Source organism: Macrobrachium rosenbergii, chromosome 10 (genome assembly GCF_040412425.1).
Source record: "Macrobrachium rosenbergii isolate ZJJX-2024 chromosome 10, ASM4041242v1, whole genome shotgun sequence".
Lineage (NCBI taxonomy): Eukaryota > Metazoa > Arthropoda > Malacostraca > Decapoda > Palaemonidae > Macrobrachium > Macrobrachium rosenbergii.
Window position 1 is genome coordinate 65,862,207 of NC_089750.1, and position 16,284 is coordinate 65,878,490.

The 16,284-nt window shown below is 38.8% G+C and overlaps 1 protein-coding gene across 2 annotated transcripts in view; it reads left to right on the forward strand.

Moving 5' to 3' along the window:
* The window catches only part of LOC136842739 (glutamate receptor ionotropic, kainate 2-like), a 58,112-nt gene that overhangs the window by 10,260 nt on the left and 31,568 nt on the right, over window positions 1–16,284 (forward strand). For both annotated transcript variants that reach the window (XM_067110477.1, XM_067110478.1), the window contains exons 2-6: window positions 10,423–10,866; window positions 11,557–11,741; window positions 13,312–13,559; window positions 13,970–14,071; window positions 14,521–14,799. In XM_067110477.1, coding sequence (XP_066966578.1) covers window positions 10,838–10,866; window positions 11,557–11,741; window positions 13,312–13,559; window positions 13,970–14,071; window positions 14,521–14,799 — 843 coding nt within the window. In that variant the 5' untranslated portion in view covers window positions 10,423–10,837. The remainder of the gene's footprint in view (window positions 1–10,422; window positions 10,867–11,556; window positions 11,742–13,311; window positions 13,560–13,969; window positions 14,072–14,520; window positions 14,800–16,284) is intronic.

Below are 16,284 nucleotides of genomic sequence, written 5' to 3' on the forward strand. Positions count from 1 at the left end.
GTAACTACAGAAAAATATTAACATTGAAATACATAGATTATTTGTAAAATGTACATGATAAAATATTTGTCAGCACAAATGGTACGATAAAATTATATTTGTTTTTGGTAAAGTGAAGTTAACTTTGATTAAATTCTGGTTGTAATACTATTAAAAATGTAAAATATTGTATATTTTCTCTAATAAAAGAAAAGGAGGTACTGCAAAAGGAACGAATTGCAGCTAGGGGCCGAAGGCATGCTGCAAAGAACCTTAAGTAATGCCTACAGTGCACCGCATGAGGTGCACTGACGGCACTACCTCCCTACGTGGCTCCGCCACAAAAGCGTAAGTTGTCAACTCCTCAGTGTTAGGTAAAAGAGCTTGTTTCCCAAACTTCCATCACTGCAGAGGTTATATGGGAATTGGAATATAGAATTTAAGCCCAAAGGACAAGCGTTGGGACCTGTGAGGTCATTCAGAGCTGAAAAAAGGAAATCGGCATTAAGAAGGTCTGAAAGATGTAACAGGGGGGAAAACCTCGCAGCTGCACTATGTAACAATTGTTAGAGAGGGTGGAAAGCCAGATGGAAGAAGAGAATATGAACGGAGGTATAGTAAAAGGAGTGAAAGAGGTTGCAGCTGAGGTTATACTGGTTAATATGTAAAAACAACTGAACAGCATTCAAATTTTTCACGTCAGTTTTCTAATACTTTTGTATTTAACTTAAATAAGGGCGGCTTTTTTTTAATGTTCCAGTCTTATTTTAGTCACTTCGCTGTTTTGAATTGATTTTGTATAATTTAGGCTGCCAACCCTAGTACTAGGGCAGCCTCAGCCATTCAGCGTTTAAGACACCGAAAAGAGGAATTTGGAGTGGTTGGACGACAAGGGAGAAAGAGCCAGAAATTAAAGTAGATGAAGTACAATGGTTTAAAGGAGAAACTGGGAGAAAACTCAACGGTTGCACTGAGAAGTAATGGGTTGAAAGGTTGGAGAGCAAGTTTGAAGAAAGGAAGGGGAAATGGAGGTAAAGTAAAAGGCTAGAATGTGGGTGCAGCTAGAGGCCGAAGTAACGCTGCAAGAATCTTTTAGTAATTCCTTCTACGGTGCACCAGGTGACGTCACTGACGGCAATATCCTCCCTCATCCCAGCACCCCGCCCCCCCCTCATTTCAACCGGAGACCATTTGCTATTAATCCTGCAATTCAATAATTGTCAGTCCTTTGGACTTAAAGCTCAGCTTCCTAACAATTAAGAACATTTTTTTTTTACGAAAGTCTAGGCATAAATTTTAAAAACGTACCTGACAGAATCATAATTCAACGTATCGACTGCTTGAGCTGGAAAGATATGATCCATTTTCGTAGTCCTTTGTCCAACACTTTGTAAACTTAACCTTTTAGAATGTCAAGTGTCAGCCAGTGACATATCGCGTGGATTGAGCTTAGGATATTATCGGTGAACAGTATCAGATACCGAAAAGATTAAACTCAAGTTCCTAGGTTTGTAGGTGGAGTATTATTTTGTGATTTTGTTGCATGTATTGTGCAATAAAAATTTTTTTCTCTCTCTCTCTCTCTCTAAATGGAAACGAACTCTTGAGAAATGTGGGTCGGAGAAGCGTTATTATGACTAGAACATTGTAATCACGCCTAAAATTTTTGGATACGTCCACAAAAATTTGGACAAAGGTTTTGTTCGAAACTTTCTCCACATTATATTAGGCAGTTGAATTGTTAAGAATATTAAATGCTGACCCTAGTTTTTACATGTACAGAGCTGTATTACAGAGGATATATATATTTGCAATGCATAAGAGCACTCTAAAATGTACCCACTATGTGCAAAAACTATGTAAATTTTCTCAATAAAAGTAAAAAAAAAAATTGATCTAAAACGTCAAGCTGGGCGAGATGGCGGAAATCACTCGAGGAAATAATTGGGTCATTTGGTAACGACGACCAGTTTTCCCAGTTGAGTACATTTTCGCCCTTCGTCAGTGGCTCGTTCTAGAAGCGATATCAAACCAAACACATTATACATAACCCTTATTCTGTATCCTTCAAAATATGTCTGAGGTGAACAGGAAGTCAAACATCAAACTTCCAATCCCCACTTAAACGTACTGTACATTGTATTTTCCATTCCTACACTGGGTTTAACGTTACTTTTCATGGAAGGAGCAAACAGCTGCTGGTTTGTGTTCTCTACGACCTTTGAGTGCAGCAATTAGTAGCAGATATATTCGTATTCTCCATTCTTACTCTGGGTGGAATGTTTCTATTAATTGAAGGTGTAAATAGCTGCTGGTTTGTGTTCTCTCCGACCTTTGAGTGCAGCATTCGGTAGCAGAGTAACAAAATCGTGGAAATAACTTCAACTCAGACCAGATCTTGGTTCCGCAAGCAGAATTGGGTTTGGATTACCAATCTTTCTTTACAAGAAAGTCGTCCAAACTAATTAATGTCAGTGTTAGAATCATTAGATAATAGAGAAAAGTCAGGAGTCAGTGAATTCAGAAATGGCTGGAGCAGAAGGGAAGTTGTTGGCGAAATTAGTGACTGGACTGTTTCTTCAGAGAGGTTTTCGGATATTTTAGAAGTGGTTAGTGATACTATTTTCATTTTTGATGGCCGTAGGAAGACAAGTGCAGTGAACATGTTGACCTACCTGACAGGGAATCATTTATGTACAATAATGTATGATAGGCTGTCGATAGCTTAAAAGTATGAACGTACAAGCTTGAGTTGGAATATAGCGGAAGAATTTCGCCATTCAACACATTTGTGACATCTGAAGAAAAATCCGTAATGACTGCATAATGAACTGAGATTAACAAGGGGAGGTATCTTATTTTTAATCTTTTATTAGAAAATGATTTAGTACAAAACGAGAAGTTAGCCCTTAAAATGATAATAACTAGGCCATACTTTTCTTTTACATTCTTTTGTTCCAAAAATCACGTATTTCTTCTAATTATTATTACTTCTTTGGGGAGGCGAGGAAGTGGTGTGCCCGATATTATTTCATTGTGCAAAATGGAAAATGAAAACAGTAATGAAATAAGAAATTTAGTTCCTTTATGATAAAAAGGAATTGTGCTGGAATGTCAGCGGCTACACAATGTTTATTCTCTTTCAAGATTTTAGTTTTCTGAAAAGAAAACTAGTGTGCCGGCTTTGTCTGTCCGTCCGCACTTTTTCTGTCCGCCCCCGGATCTTAAAAAACTACTGAGGCTAGCGGGTTGCAAATTGCTATGTTGATCATCCACCCTCCAGTCATCAAACATACCAAATTGCAGCCCCCAAGCCTCAGTAGTTTTTATTTTATTTAAGGTTACAGTTAGCCATAATCGTGCATCTGGCAATTATCTAGGACATGCCACCACTGGGCCGTGGTTAAAGATTCATGGGCTGCGGTTCATACAGCATTATACCGAGACCACCGAAACATAGATCTATTTTCGGTGGCCTTGATTATACGCTGTACAGAAAACTCGACTCCGGCGTTGTTTCCAGTTATGCCCAATTTCGGCGATGCATGCCAACGTTAGAAAAAAACGGAACATAAGAGTACATGACAGGCAATTAGTGCAATCAGCTCACGCACGTACTCGTATAAGAGAACATGACAGGCAATTAGTGCAGCAGACTCACGCACGTACCCATATTCGTAAATAATTTGTGAGCCCACTTAGAACGCTCGTGTGACGAAGACCCAACAGAACAGGGCTGTAAATCAAGGCGACAGGTTTCTTTAGCATTGTCCACTCAGGTTTGAGAAAATTCATATTTGTAGACAAAATTGGCTTAATTTTGGCTTGCTTACTACATCGGAAGGAGTTAAATACGAGTGTTTTGTTGCTGTTGAAAGAAATTCCCGTTGTGCATTTACTATTCATTTTTGCACAGATCATTATTCGTGAAATTAAGAACCTTCGAAATGTCATTATTTTTTTTAAACAGAACTCTCGCTGGTTCAACTGTTGTAGCGATATTTAGATAGTGGCATTATCGTGAACGATTCACCTGGTCATTTATATCATTCTTTAATATGAACGTGGGAATAGGACAACAGTGCTGTACAGAAAATGACTGTCTTGTAGTACATCTCTTCTTGAAGTGCTCGTAAAGATTAAGTCAACCAGTTCCAAAACAGTCCTGGGATGCATTTTACTAGTTGTTTGGGGCCTAAATTAGTCGCATCAAGCCAAGATTTAATCATCTGCACTTTAATCATAATACCGTCGTTAGCGTGAAAGCTACTGACCACATGTTGCCCCCTGAATGCCATACTGGTTCAGAGAGCCACACCAACTTTCCTACCCCCTTTCATGCCTTACCACTATTATGGAACGCCTGAGGGTAGGGGACCTCGTAGGCATAAGCCAGTTTTATCTAAAACAACCAGCCACTTGAAGTAAGGGTCAGCAGGTACAGCAGAAAAATAATGATGTGCGCGCTGAGTGATCTGCAATAGGACTGAGATTTGTAGAACAGAAGACAACGGAAGGGTAAAGGAAAATTACGTTGTCAAGGACGAAGGAATGGCTGATAATATCCCCAAGAATATTTCTCCAGTTACCCCCAAGAACGTTAAGTACCGTTCCCGGGATGGTGGGAGAGGCTGCCTCCAGGCTGGATGACGGGAAGTCCTAACCGTAAGAAGGATAAGTATCGTAAGTCTTAACTCTAGGGACGATAAGTATCATCAAGTCCCAACTCTAGGGACGATAAGTAACGTCAAGTTCTAATCCTAGGAACTATAAGTATCGTTAAGTCTTAACATTAAGGACAAGTACCGTCAAGTGCAAACACTAGGGACGATAAGTATCGCCAAGTCCTAACACAGGGACGGTGAGTATCGTCAAGCCTAACCATAGAGACGATAAGTATCGTCAAGTCCTAACCCTAGGAACGATAAGCATCGTCAAGTCCTAACCCTAGGAACGATAAGCATCATTTAAAAGAGTTACGCACAACATTATAAACCCATTTTTTAGCAAATTGATTCAAAATGCGCAGAAAATCGTGGGAACTATCCTACAAGGCCATAAACTTGAAAAGAAACCTTCTACTGAACAGAATGCAGCGTTGTATAGAGATTCAAATAACGATATGACTAAAAAGAGTGCTTGCAGTAAGCTCTATCCAAATCACCTTTTGGTGTTGAGATCAGCAGTGAACTAAATCATTAGTCCGATTGCCCAACATTTCTTTTCCTGTATCAAGGCGACATTTCACCGACAAATCAACCTGCATTCCTATTCTGGAATTTACACCTGTCTGTCAACAACCAGTAAAACGTGTCCGTACAGCAACAGTAAAAACAAACACGCAGTGTCTCCCACGTGCAGAATTATGAAATATTAAATTTAATGTATAATAAAACCGTAAACATTGCGCACGCAGGTACTTTATTTAATTTTGCCTACGTGACCGGCGTTATTCATTTGATGTTGCCTACCGGACAGCCGTTATTTATTTAATGTTGCTTACATGACCGGCATTATTCATTTAATGCTGCCTACATGACCGGCGTTATTCATTTGATTTTCCATACTTGACCACCGTTGTTCATTTAATGTTGCCTACTTGACCGGCATTATTCGTTTAATGCTGCCTACATGACCGGCGTTATTCATTTGATTTTCCTACTTGACCAGCATTGTTCATTTAATTTGCCTACTTGACCGGCGTTATTTATTTCATATTTTATGACGCATTATTCATTTAATGTTGCCTACATGACCTGCATTACTCATTTAATGTTGCCTACAAGACTACTATTATTCGTTTAATGTTGCCTACATGACCGGCGTTATTCAGTTAATGTTGCCTACATGACTAGTGTTATTCATTTAATGTTGCCTACATGACTGGCATTATTCATTTAATGTTGCCTACATGATTGGCATTATTCATTTAATGTTGCTTACAAGACCACTATTATTCGTTTTATGTTGCCTACATGACCGGCGTTATTTGATTAATGTTGCCTACATGACCGGCGCTATTCATAAAATGTTGCCTACATGAAAAGTTATTCATTTAATGTTGCCTATATGACTAGAGTTATTCATTTGATGCCTACATGACCGGCATTATTCTTTAGATGCCTACATGACTGGCATTATTCATTTAATGTTGCCTACAATACTGGCATTATTCGTTTAATGTTGCCTACATGACCGGCGTTATTCATTTAATGTTGCCTGACTGGCATTATTCATTTAATGTTGCCTGACCGGCGTTATTCATTTAATGTTGCCCACATGACCGGCATTATTCATTTAATGTTGCTTACATGACCTGCATTATTTATTAAATGTTACCTACAAGACTGGAATTATTCGTTTAATGTTGCCTACATGACTGGCGTTATTCATTTAATGTTGCCTTCGTGACCAGCATTATTCATATACTAGTGCCTACATGACAAGAGTTATTCATTTAATGTTGCCTATATGACTGGTGTTATTCATTTAATGTTGACCGGCATTACTCTTTTGATGCCTACATGATTGGCTTTATTCATTTAATGTTGCCTACACGACTGGCATTATTCGTTTACTGTTGCCTACATGACCGGCGTTATTCATTTAATGTTGACTACATGACCGGTGTTATTCATTTAATTTTGCTTACAAGACCAGCGTTATTCATTTAATGTTGCTTTCATGACCGGCGTTATTTATTTAATGTTGCTTACATGACCGGCGTTATTTATTTAATGTTGCCTACATGATCGGCATTATTCAGTTAATATTTCCCACTTGACCACCGTTATTCATTTGATGTTGCTTACATGACCGGCGTTATTCATTTGATGTTGCCAACATGATCGGCGTTATTCACTGAACGTTGCTTACATGACAGGCGTTATTACCAATTACCTCATCATGCCCCATTGTCTTATTCTTCCTTGCCGTATTGTGGGGTCCAAATCAATCACGCTGAATTATTCTCGTATTCAAGGCGCGCACATGTGCAGTGAAGTGCCTCTCCTCCGTCGGTATAGATCATCGAATAAGTCCGAGCTGGGAGCTGGAGCCAGTTGCTTGCTTGGCCTCGTGCGTGCTTGACGTAAAAGTGTGTGCTTGTGTCTGTAGAAAAGTCTTAAAGAATTGGATGTAAGTTGGCGGTTAGACAGTGCTAGTTTTGACAGCTTATTTTTACATAAAGACTTCGTTCCCCTCAGTGTTGTTTAGAAACGGTGTTATCAATTTGATGAAAACTACCAGGAGAACAATTGTCGTTCTTTGAAATTGATTAAAATAAGGAGTATTGTTTAATTCTTGAACGGAAAGTTGACTGACTCATCCTTGGCTAGTGTCTAATCTGAAGCGCGATCAGTTACTTATGTATGGTGCTCAGTTCCTTTCGAGATTTCTGGCTGCAATTATGCCATCCAATCCAGTGCGTTTTTAGTGATGTCCTATTTTTCTGTTGCAGAACTGACATAAAATCCTGAATTTGATGTTTTTGAGTGACGTCAGATATCTTGATTTGGTCTTTGATTTCATATAAATCTAGAGCAGAGTATTTTCGTCTCGTGTGGTGCCACAAAGGATTCTTAAAATGTCATTACAAATGACGAGCATTTCTGTCTATGTCTCTTGCCATAAAATAAATTAAAATCTAACGAAAGTATGTTCATGATAACTTTAGAAGCCATACATGCATTTGCACGTAATTTATTTAGCACAGCTACACGCGATATATATATATATATATATATATATATATATATATATATATATATATATATATATGTATATATATAATTTATAATCACACTGACACGTGATTCATGTATGCAACTTTATCACAGGGAAAATGAAACGCTGGGTATCAGTCAGAACCGTTTTCACCTTTATAACTGAGACATTTTCGGAGGAGTGACACATAATGGGAGAAATTTTCAAAATTTATGCTAAAGGGTCAGTACAAACGTACATATAGACAGTTGGAAACCAAATAGTCAAACCGCTCAGTATTTACAACCAGTGTATAATTTTTCTCGCGGTAAAGTTGCATATATAATATTATATATATATATATATATATATTTATATATATATATATATATATATATATGTGTGTGTGTGTGTGTGTGTGTGTTTGTGTGTGTGTGTGTATTACCAAAAATCCGTTAGTTTGATTTTCCTAATAACTGGTCGCTCCAGAGGAAAGAGAGAGCAAGTTAATGTATCATCCATTAAATGACACAGAAAACTTCTTAAGCATCACCATCTTTGTTCATCTACGTAGAAGGCGCATCCGCAGCTTATCGACCCCTGTTCAATCCTCCCTCCTCTTCTCCCCCCCCAACCCCAGCCCCGTTATGTGCGCACTGCGCGATTGAACTTCACATTGCGCAACGTTTCTCATGTTTCCTGAACGTTAAACTTCATCTTGTAGCAACGCTTGAAATTGATTTAAGCCCGAAAATTATAAACCCTGTGCATCAACTTGACGTTTTCTATTCCCCACATGGGACCAGACCACCCCAGACTACGTGGTCTAACATTTTAATTTAATGCGTCGTTTTGTAACATGTATCGCCCTATAAACCTTTTCACTCCTCATGTATTATGTAAAAAAAATCTAATCTCTTCAGCGCCCACACTTTTGGCCATTATTTTACAACATCCACGCCTCTCTCCCATAAAGTAGAGTTGGCACAACAATCCTTCAGAGAGCCCAACTTCAGATTCCATTGGTGTGCACATTCAAGTCCGTGTGCGTGTCACGCCGCCGTTTCGCTTTGCAAGTGGTCCCTAAACTCGCATTTTTATCTATTTTTAGACTCGAGCCAAACAGAATTCTATCACCAGTGGCATCATCATCATTGCAACGCAAGAGCCTTTGTGACGTTCGACCACACAGGCCTCTCCTGAGCTGTCACTTCCACAAATCTCCACACATCTACAACTTTACAGCCTTAATTACACAATTGTAGGCCTATTTCAAATAGAATACTGAAGGAAAAAATTGAAACTAATGCATGTATCTCTCTCTCTCTCCCTATAGAGTATTTTTCAGCCATCTTTAAATAGCCGTGTCTATGTGCGAAACACGAGAACCCTGATACAAGTTTTCGTCTAATGAAAGACTGTTATGGTCATAATTGCTTAATCAAGTCTCTCTCTCTCTCTCTCTCTCTCTCTCTCTCTCTCTCTCTCTCTCTCTCTCTCTCTCTCTCTCTCGTAAGCAGCTGGTGCCATGAAAACCTGCAATTTGAAGTGTTGGGCCGTTATTATAGGTATGTACGAAGCTATAATCGATCTTACGACCTGGGAGACCCCTTTTGGAGAGTCTTACAGTCTCATTGACATTGTATTGAGCTTATAAGTCGATTTATTTTCTTATAATCAGCCTTAAAAACGCAACACCTCGATATCTCTGTCGCCATATTACAGCTAAAATTATGATGTCTTACAATCTCATTGACGCTGTATTGATCTTATAAATCGATTCATTTTCTCAGATTCCCCCGTAGGGTGGTAGTGCCGTCAGTGCACCCCACGGGATGCACTGTAGGCATTACTAAAGGTTCTTTGCAGCGTCCCTTCGACCCCTAGCAGCAACCCCTTTCGTTCCTTTTACTGTACCTCTACCCTCTCCTAACAATTATTACACAGTGCAACAGCGAGGTCTTCCTCCTGTTACACCTTTCAAACCTACTTACTCTCAATTTCCTTTCCAGCGCTGAATGACCTCATAGGTCCCAGTGCTTGGCCTTTGGCCTAAACTCTATATTCCATTCCATTCCATTTTCTCAGATTCAGTCTCCTAAACTCGATACCTTCGTTGTTTTACTACAACTAAAATTGAGATGAATGAATAATTGCAAGAAGTCTGAGTATGACTTACACTGATCCTCTTCATATTAAACTTATGACCTCCGCTGACCCTCTTTTTATCAAAATGATGTCCTTTATTGATCTTTTTGTTGTCAAAATTATGACCCACACAATCCCTCTTGCTATAAGACTTATGACCTACACAGATCCTCTTGTTAATGAATTCATGACCCCCTAAACCTTTTTATCAGTCTTATTATATAGACCAGCGTTTTTTTCAGTCAATTGTGATCTCACTCTCCATCATAATTTCCGCCTTACAAATCAGGAGCCAGTCTTATGACCCCGCGGTCTCTTTGGTTTGCAGTTTTAATGACCTTAGGGATGTTGAACTTGTGACTTCACCGACCCTTATTTGTTAACCATTGTCTAGAATGACCAAAATTTTTAATGTTAGGCTCAAGATATCAGTGGTCATGTTACTATTCTGAGGAATGACACTTGCTCAGCGTGATTTACAATGTCAGTGGCTCTTGGTCATACATTACATATTTATTTACTTATTTATTTATTTATTTATTTATTTATTTATTTATTTATTTATTTATTTATTTATTTATTTCACTCCAGGAAAATCAGTCGTATCAGCGGCTGGTGGCAGGTTTAGTTTAAATTAAGCCAGCCTTGTGACAGTACAGGTACCTGCCCAAAAGTAGATCGCAAGAGCTGCGAGTTATTCAAAGGAATGATTGCCTGGTGTGGACTCCTGAAATCTGTCCAATCAACAGAGACGGGAACTGCCTCATCACTCGAAAATCTAATCCTTTCCAGAGTGACGCCACTCAAGTCGATTAATCACTCATAAGAAGCCATTGCTTTGAATTACTATATCTCGCGTTGTTTGCGGCTTTTCGTGCATCATTGTGACTCACTGCCAATCACAATAGGCTCTCAAGTTCGAAATGTCAGATGGTCCCATACTGCGTCTCTGCTTCCTGCAAACCAACACTCCGAGATGAGGCTTAGCTAATAATTATCATCTAAGATGAGAGACGCCCACTGTGGGCGTTGCAGGTAATGTACCTGTGTGTTTATTTCCAGTTAAAATTAAATAATCACTTTGGCCCCTAGCTGCAACTACTTTTTAGCCATTTACTTACCTCCAATCTCTCTGACTTTCTTCAGCTTTGCTGTACAATCTCTCTGCTTGTTACTTCTTAGCGCAACTGTGGGTTATTCTAGTTCCACATTATATTCTTGTACTTCATCTCCTTTATTACGTGGATCTCTTTATTTTGCTGTCCAACCACCCCAACTCTCTTTTTACTGTCTTGAGCACTGAATGGCCGGAAGTGACCCATAACTTGGCTTGAAAGCCTAAATTTGATGAGTAAATAATTCAAAATAAAAAAATTAAAAGTAAATAAATATGAGGACTAATAAATAGAGAGATTAAGATAGGAATGTGAAACTTTAAAGGCATGAAAGCAACACTTTTTTGGTCTTCATTCCTTTTACTGTACCTCCGTTCATATTCTCTTTCTTCCATCTTCCTTTCCACCCCCACCTAACAATTTAATCATAGTGCAACTGCAAGGTGTTCCTCCTGTTGCACCTTTCAAACCTTTTTGCTGTCAATTTCCATTTCAGCCCTGAATGACCTCATAGGTCCCATCGCTAAATCCTATATTCTATTCTATTCTATTCAAATAGTCTTCATTATCCTTCATTAAGGAGATGCTGTATTCTATCTTTGACTGACAGGGCACCTCCGATGGTGGACTGGATGCACAAACTGGTAGCGACAGTCGTTTTAATTGTGACTGTCGCGGGACAATGCCTCTGTGTCGGGGTCTCCGAGAAGCAGTATCCTCGAGTGGTTGATTTCCTGGTGGATTTCGCACATTTTTACCAGTACAACGAACTCTTCGTCGTCATCCACCAGAAAGGTACGAACTGGGAAGTTTCTCTCTCTCTCTCTCTCTCTCTCTCTCTCTCTCTCTCTCTCTCTCTCTCTCTCTCTCGTAGTAGTAGTAGTAGTAGTAGTAGTAGTAGTACGCTAAATCACTGAAGCTTTCTCATGCGCTTTTACTAAAGATGTGTTAATCAGTAATGAGCAGTCATTTCTTGCCTGTCACTTATAGCAGCAGTACTATGCTACAGCAGTGGCGCTCGCTCTCTCTCTCTCTCTCTCTCTCTCTCTCTCTCTCTCTCTCTCTCTCTCTCTCTCTCTGTTTTTTCATTGCGTTAAAGCATCCACTTATTAGAAATCTCGTAGTCCTCTTGGTCTGAATTGGTTTCATCAGATTTTTTTTCCATGTCTATCGAGAATGTCTGTTGTGTGAAATTATTTTCATAGCTTCTATCTTTGTTCAGATTTTAATTTAACTTGCAAAATTACATTAAGATTCTAATTATATTTATCTGATACTAATTTTTATATAGCTGAACATTTCTTTGAAAACATTAGAATTTTACTTGGGGCAGTTTTTCAAGTTGCCATCATTCTCAAAACGAGTCAACACAAATTGAAATGGTTCGGGTGGAGGCTTATTTTAGACCATTAGGATGTACTTATGATACTTGACAAAGTCGAAAAGCAATGGCATTCTTACATTTTCATTCAACCTTAACATTCTTGTGTAATTTACCTCTAACTCCTGTCTCGCATATATCTAAGCCTTAGATATTTTTTGTATCTCTAAACTATATACTTTCATAGTCAGACTTTTTCTTTTAAAATCCAATATAATTTTGTATATTCTAACATCAGTCTTTTGCTCGCATCTACCCATAGAACCTATCTTTCTTCATGGTCATCACACCTACAGTAGGTTTAACCTTTCCTTTATGAAAATGTCAGAGACTGGAAATGTTACATCTACACTTGAAGTCTGTCTTTACCCCTTACCTACCTTTAGCCATGATCAACAGCTCTATTTTTAGGTAAAAGACACATTTACAATATACTTTTTAGCTTTTCGTTTTCGAAAAGTTCAAAAGTGGTTGGAATTTTGTATTACAATTTCATACTTACCTTTAGTTCCTACATGTACATCATCATCTACACTTCTACATTCAACGACTTTCTACATTTTAGAACCTGATAGGGCTTAAGGGGTCAGTTTAGTTTAAGGAAACATGTCATAAACACGTCGGAAACTTATGGCATGCGTTTCACAAACAGGTTGAAAAGAAGAATCTTTGGCAAGTGGTGGACATTTGTATGATGCACAGGTTAGGACTACCAAAAAGTCATTGACTTGTATTTAATTTGTTTGTGACACACGTGCGATAAGTTGTCGACGTGTTTATGACATGTTTTACTGTTGTTTGGACTCACCCTTATGCTAGCACGGACCCTTACGCAAAGGTAGCGCGTAAATGTGGTAAGGTTCTAATGGGAATAAGAGGCTGGGCATGAACTTTTGACTCAGCCCAGAACAGACTGCTAACTTAATTTTAACTAATGAATTAATTTAAAACTTAACTTTTTTTAACCTCCTTTCTTCCTCAAAGATCAAAAGCTGCTACAGGAGGTGGCTCGTAGCCTGCTTCGGGGCGAAGTGGAAGCCACGACCCTAATCGTTCGGTCGTACCAGAAAAAGTACCCCAATCCCAAGTCTCTTCCCCTTCAAACTTTCTACGCCAGAGACTTCACGAAATACTCGTTCTTGCGGCCTGACTTCCCTCCCGTGTCTGTCACCAAGAGGCCTCTTTTCATCACAACGATAGCAAATATTTTGGATATGGAGGGCGAATTTGGGGTGAGTTCAAAGTAAGGTGTATTTGGTTGTGCCTGCTCACTGCTTTGTGCCAATAATAACCACGGCGTTTTGAGGTCTGTAGTTTTATTTTCTTCCCAAGAAAATTCGGAACTCTTTAAAAAGGGAAGGAAATATACCTCCATGCCTCTGTATTGACCAAGGAGAATATACCTTGAAACCTTGAATGGTGAAAATGTAACTTTTTTTTCACAGCTGTGGTTCTTATTATTAGAAATTGTCCTGTTTGGATAGCAGTTTTTCGAGTGATCTAGAAGACTGCATAAAACAACGGTAATTTCTTTATTATTAAAATCAGGTGTTGCTTATTTAACACATTGTCGAAGTTGCTAAGTTAAATTCAATAATGCAACAAAGCTGACCATAAAACCTTTCCTTTTCATTTGTTTCAGTGGTCCATTGGGGATGCATCCAGATTGAACCCCTGGCTCATATTAAGTGGAGATGAGATACCTATATTCACAAGCAGTTATTACTTCCCATTGGATAATCTCGTAAGGCTTCGGTTTTACTTCTTTATTTTTGCATAATTACTTTGTTGTAAGCAGTCAATTTGAAGAAAATTCTATTTCTCTAATAGAATCTTTAATATAGATAAATAGATTCCAGTCTTTATTAAAGTTTTTGAACTAAAAAATTAGTTCTTTGGTCGAGAAATTTCGACTTTTTCAGAAAACTGTATATGCCCTAAAATACAAAATACACTCAAATCGTATTTCATATATTCATGATTTATTACGTTCAGAAGATGAACCCTATCCATATGAAACAAGCCCACAGGGGCACTGACTTGAAATTCGAGCTTCCAAAGAATACGGTATGCATTTGAAAGAAGTAACAGGGAGCTATTTATGTTTATTGTTCAATTCCAGTTACTGGGAAGGGGGGCAGCGAGTGGAACATTTTTAAAATATTGAATCCGTCGCTTACTTTCAAATTCCAGCTCACTGTGGCGAGCTGGAGTCGACCAGAGGACGGGAAGCCGGTAAATGTTGACCTCTGGGAAGCTTACCAACCCGGTCCAAATTTCCCCCAGCGTAATTCTGTCGCCGGGTTTTGGCAGGATTCCTCGTCGGGCCCGGAAGAAGAAGAATCTGCTGCGGGGACGAAGGACACTGTACAATTGCACCCCAAAAGAGGGTGGTACGAGTTCCCGGATGCCAATTTTGCTTCCAGGAGAACTGATCTTTCGGGAATGCATATCAAATGCTTGACGGAGAGCGTGAGTAAAAAATAATGTGACCTGTTTGCTTGCTCTCTCTCTCTCTCTCTCTCTCTCTCTCTCTCTCTCTCTCTCTCTCTCTTTCTCTCTCTCTCTCTCTCTCTCTCTCGTGACCCATTTGGTGAATGTCGCATCTAAGAATAACTGTATATTCTAACTACTAAAGCTTTCATTTCTGGATGACTTTGATAGGGGTCAATTTTTTAGACATCGCGTGAAAAAAATATCATTACCTTGGACAGCAGGAGATATGAATACAAAAGCCGTGCTTGAAGTCGCCATCTTGCTTGAATGTCAAAGAGATTACTCAGACTGAACATCATTTCTGCATTCGCGAAAGTCTAAGAACCACAGTCCAGTCATTGTAACTGTGAATTGAAATTTCCGATAGACGAAAAGGGGAGATAATGATACAAGGCACAGTAGATTGCATCTACTATAATCTACTGTACTGTACCTTGTATCAGGCAGGAACAGAAACGCTTGCTCTTGTAAATAAAAATCCTTGTTAATAACGTCGTCTTGAGATATGTTTATCTTCAGTATTGCTATATTAGTTGATAACATAACTAGTGTGTCATTTGTTCCCGTGAGATCAATTTTCTCCAAGGGCTAATAAAAAGCACGGACTTCTTTTGGCGGTTCCTACTCCTATTTCGTCAAGTTCGGAAGTCATTCTTTATCGATTATTTGTTAGCGAGGCGCCCCGTGCATGGAACATTCTAGATCTTTATCCTCTACAGGGATTATCCGTTATAGAATATCTATCAGACTACAACGGCCAAGGTCTAAAGAATACTTAGACAATGGCTATAAACCGTTACTGACGGGTTAGCTGACGTTATCGTGTACAGTCTTAGATCGTGTAGACCAGTCGCTGGGGTGGAACGCGTTTATTTAGTGCTTACTTTTCGAGTTAATTTTACTTCAATCTCTTTATTCTTTAAAAATGTGTATACAATTATATTCATTCTATACAAAAAAATTCACAATCCTTTCTGAATTTGTCAAGTACGACTCCTTAATCCAGGGGTTCCCAACCTTTTTGTTTTTCTGTACCCCTTGGGTATTTTTATAGACTCCTGTGTACCTCTAAAAATTGAAGATGAAAAAGAAAAACAATGAAATGGATATTGTGATATAATTTTATTATGAAATCTGTTTGAGTAGACTGCATCTTTTCAGATCCGGTACGGGTACAGATTAAATCCGCGGGAAGTTGCATAATAGTGAAAAACAAATGGTATTCACCCTCCTCTTGATATAACTGAAGTAAAAGCTTTGATTACTAAAATGAGGAAATAAAAAACAAAAAAGACACTACATTGTGCAGTCTCAATGCAGATTACATCATGTACTACGCAATACAGGCTATTCTCTCAGATCCAGTGTACCTCCTGAAGAGCACAAATGTACCACTAGGGGTACATGTACCCTAGGTTAGGAACCCCTGCCGTAATACATTTACCGGAAACGTGCTGTTAA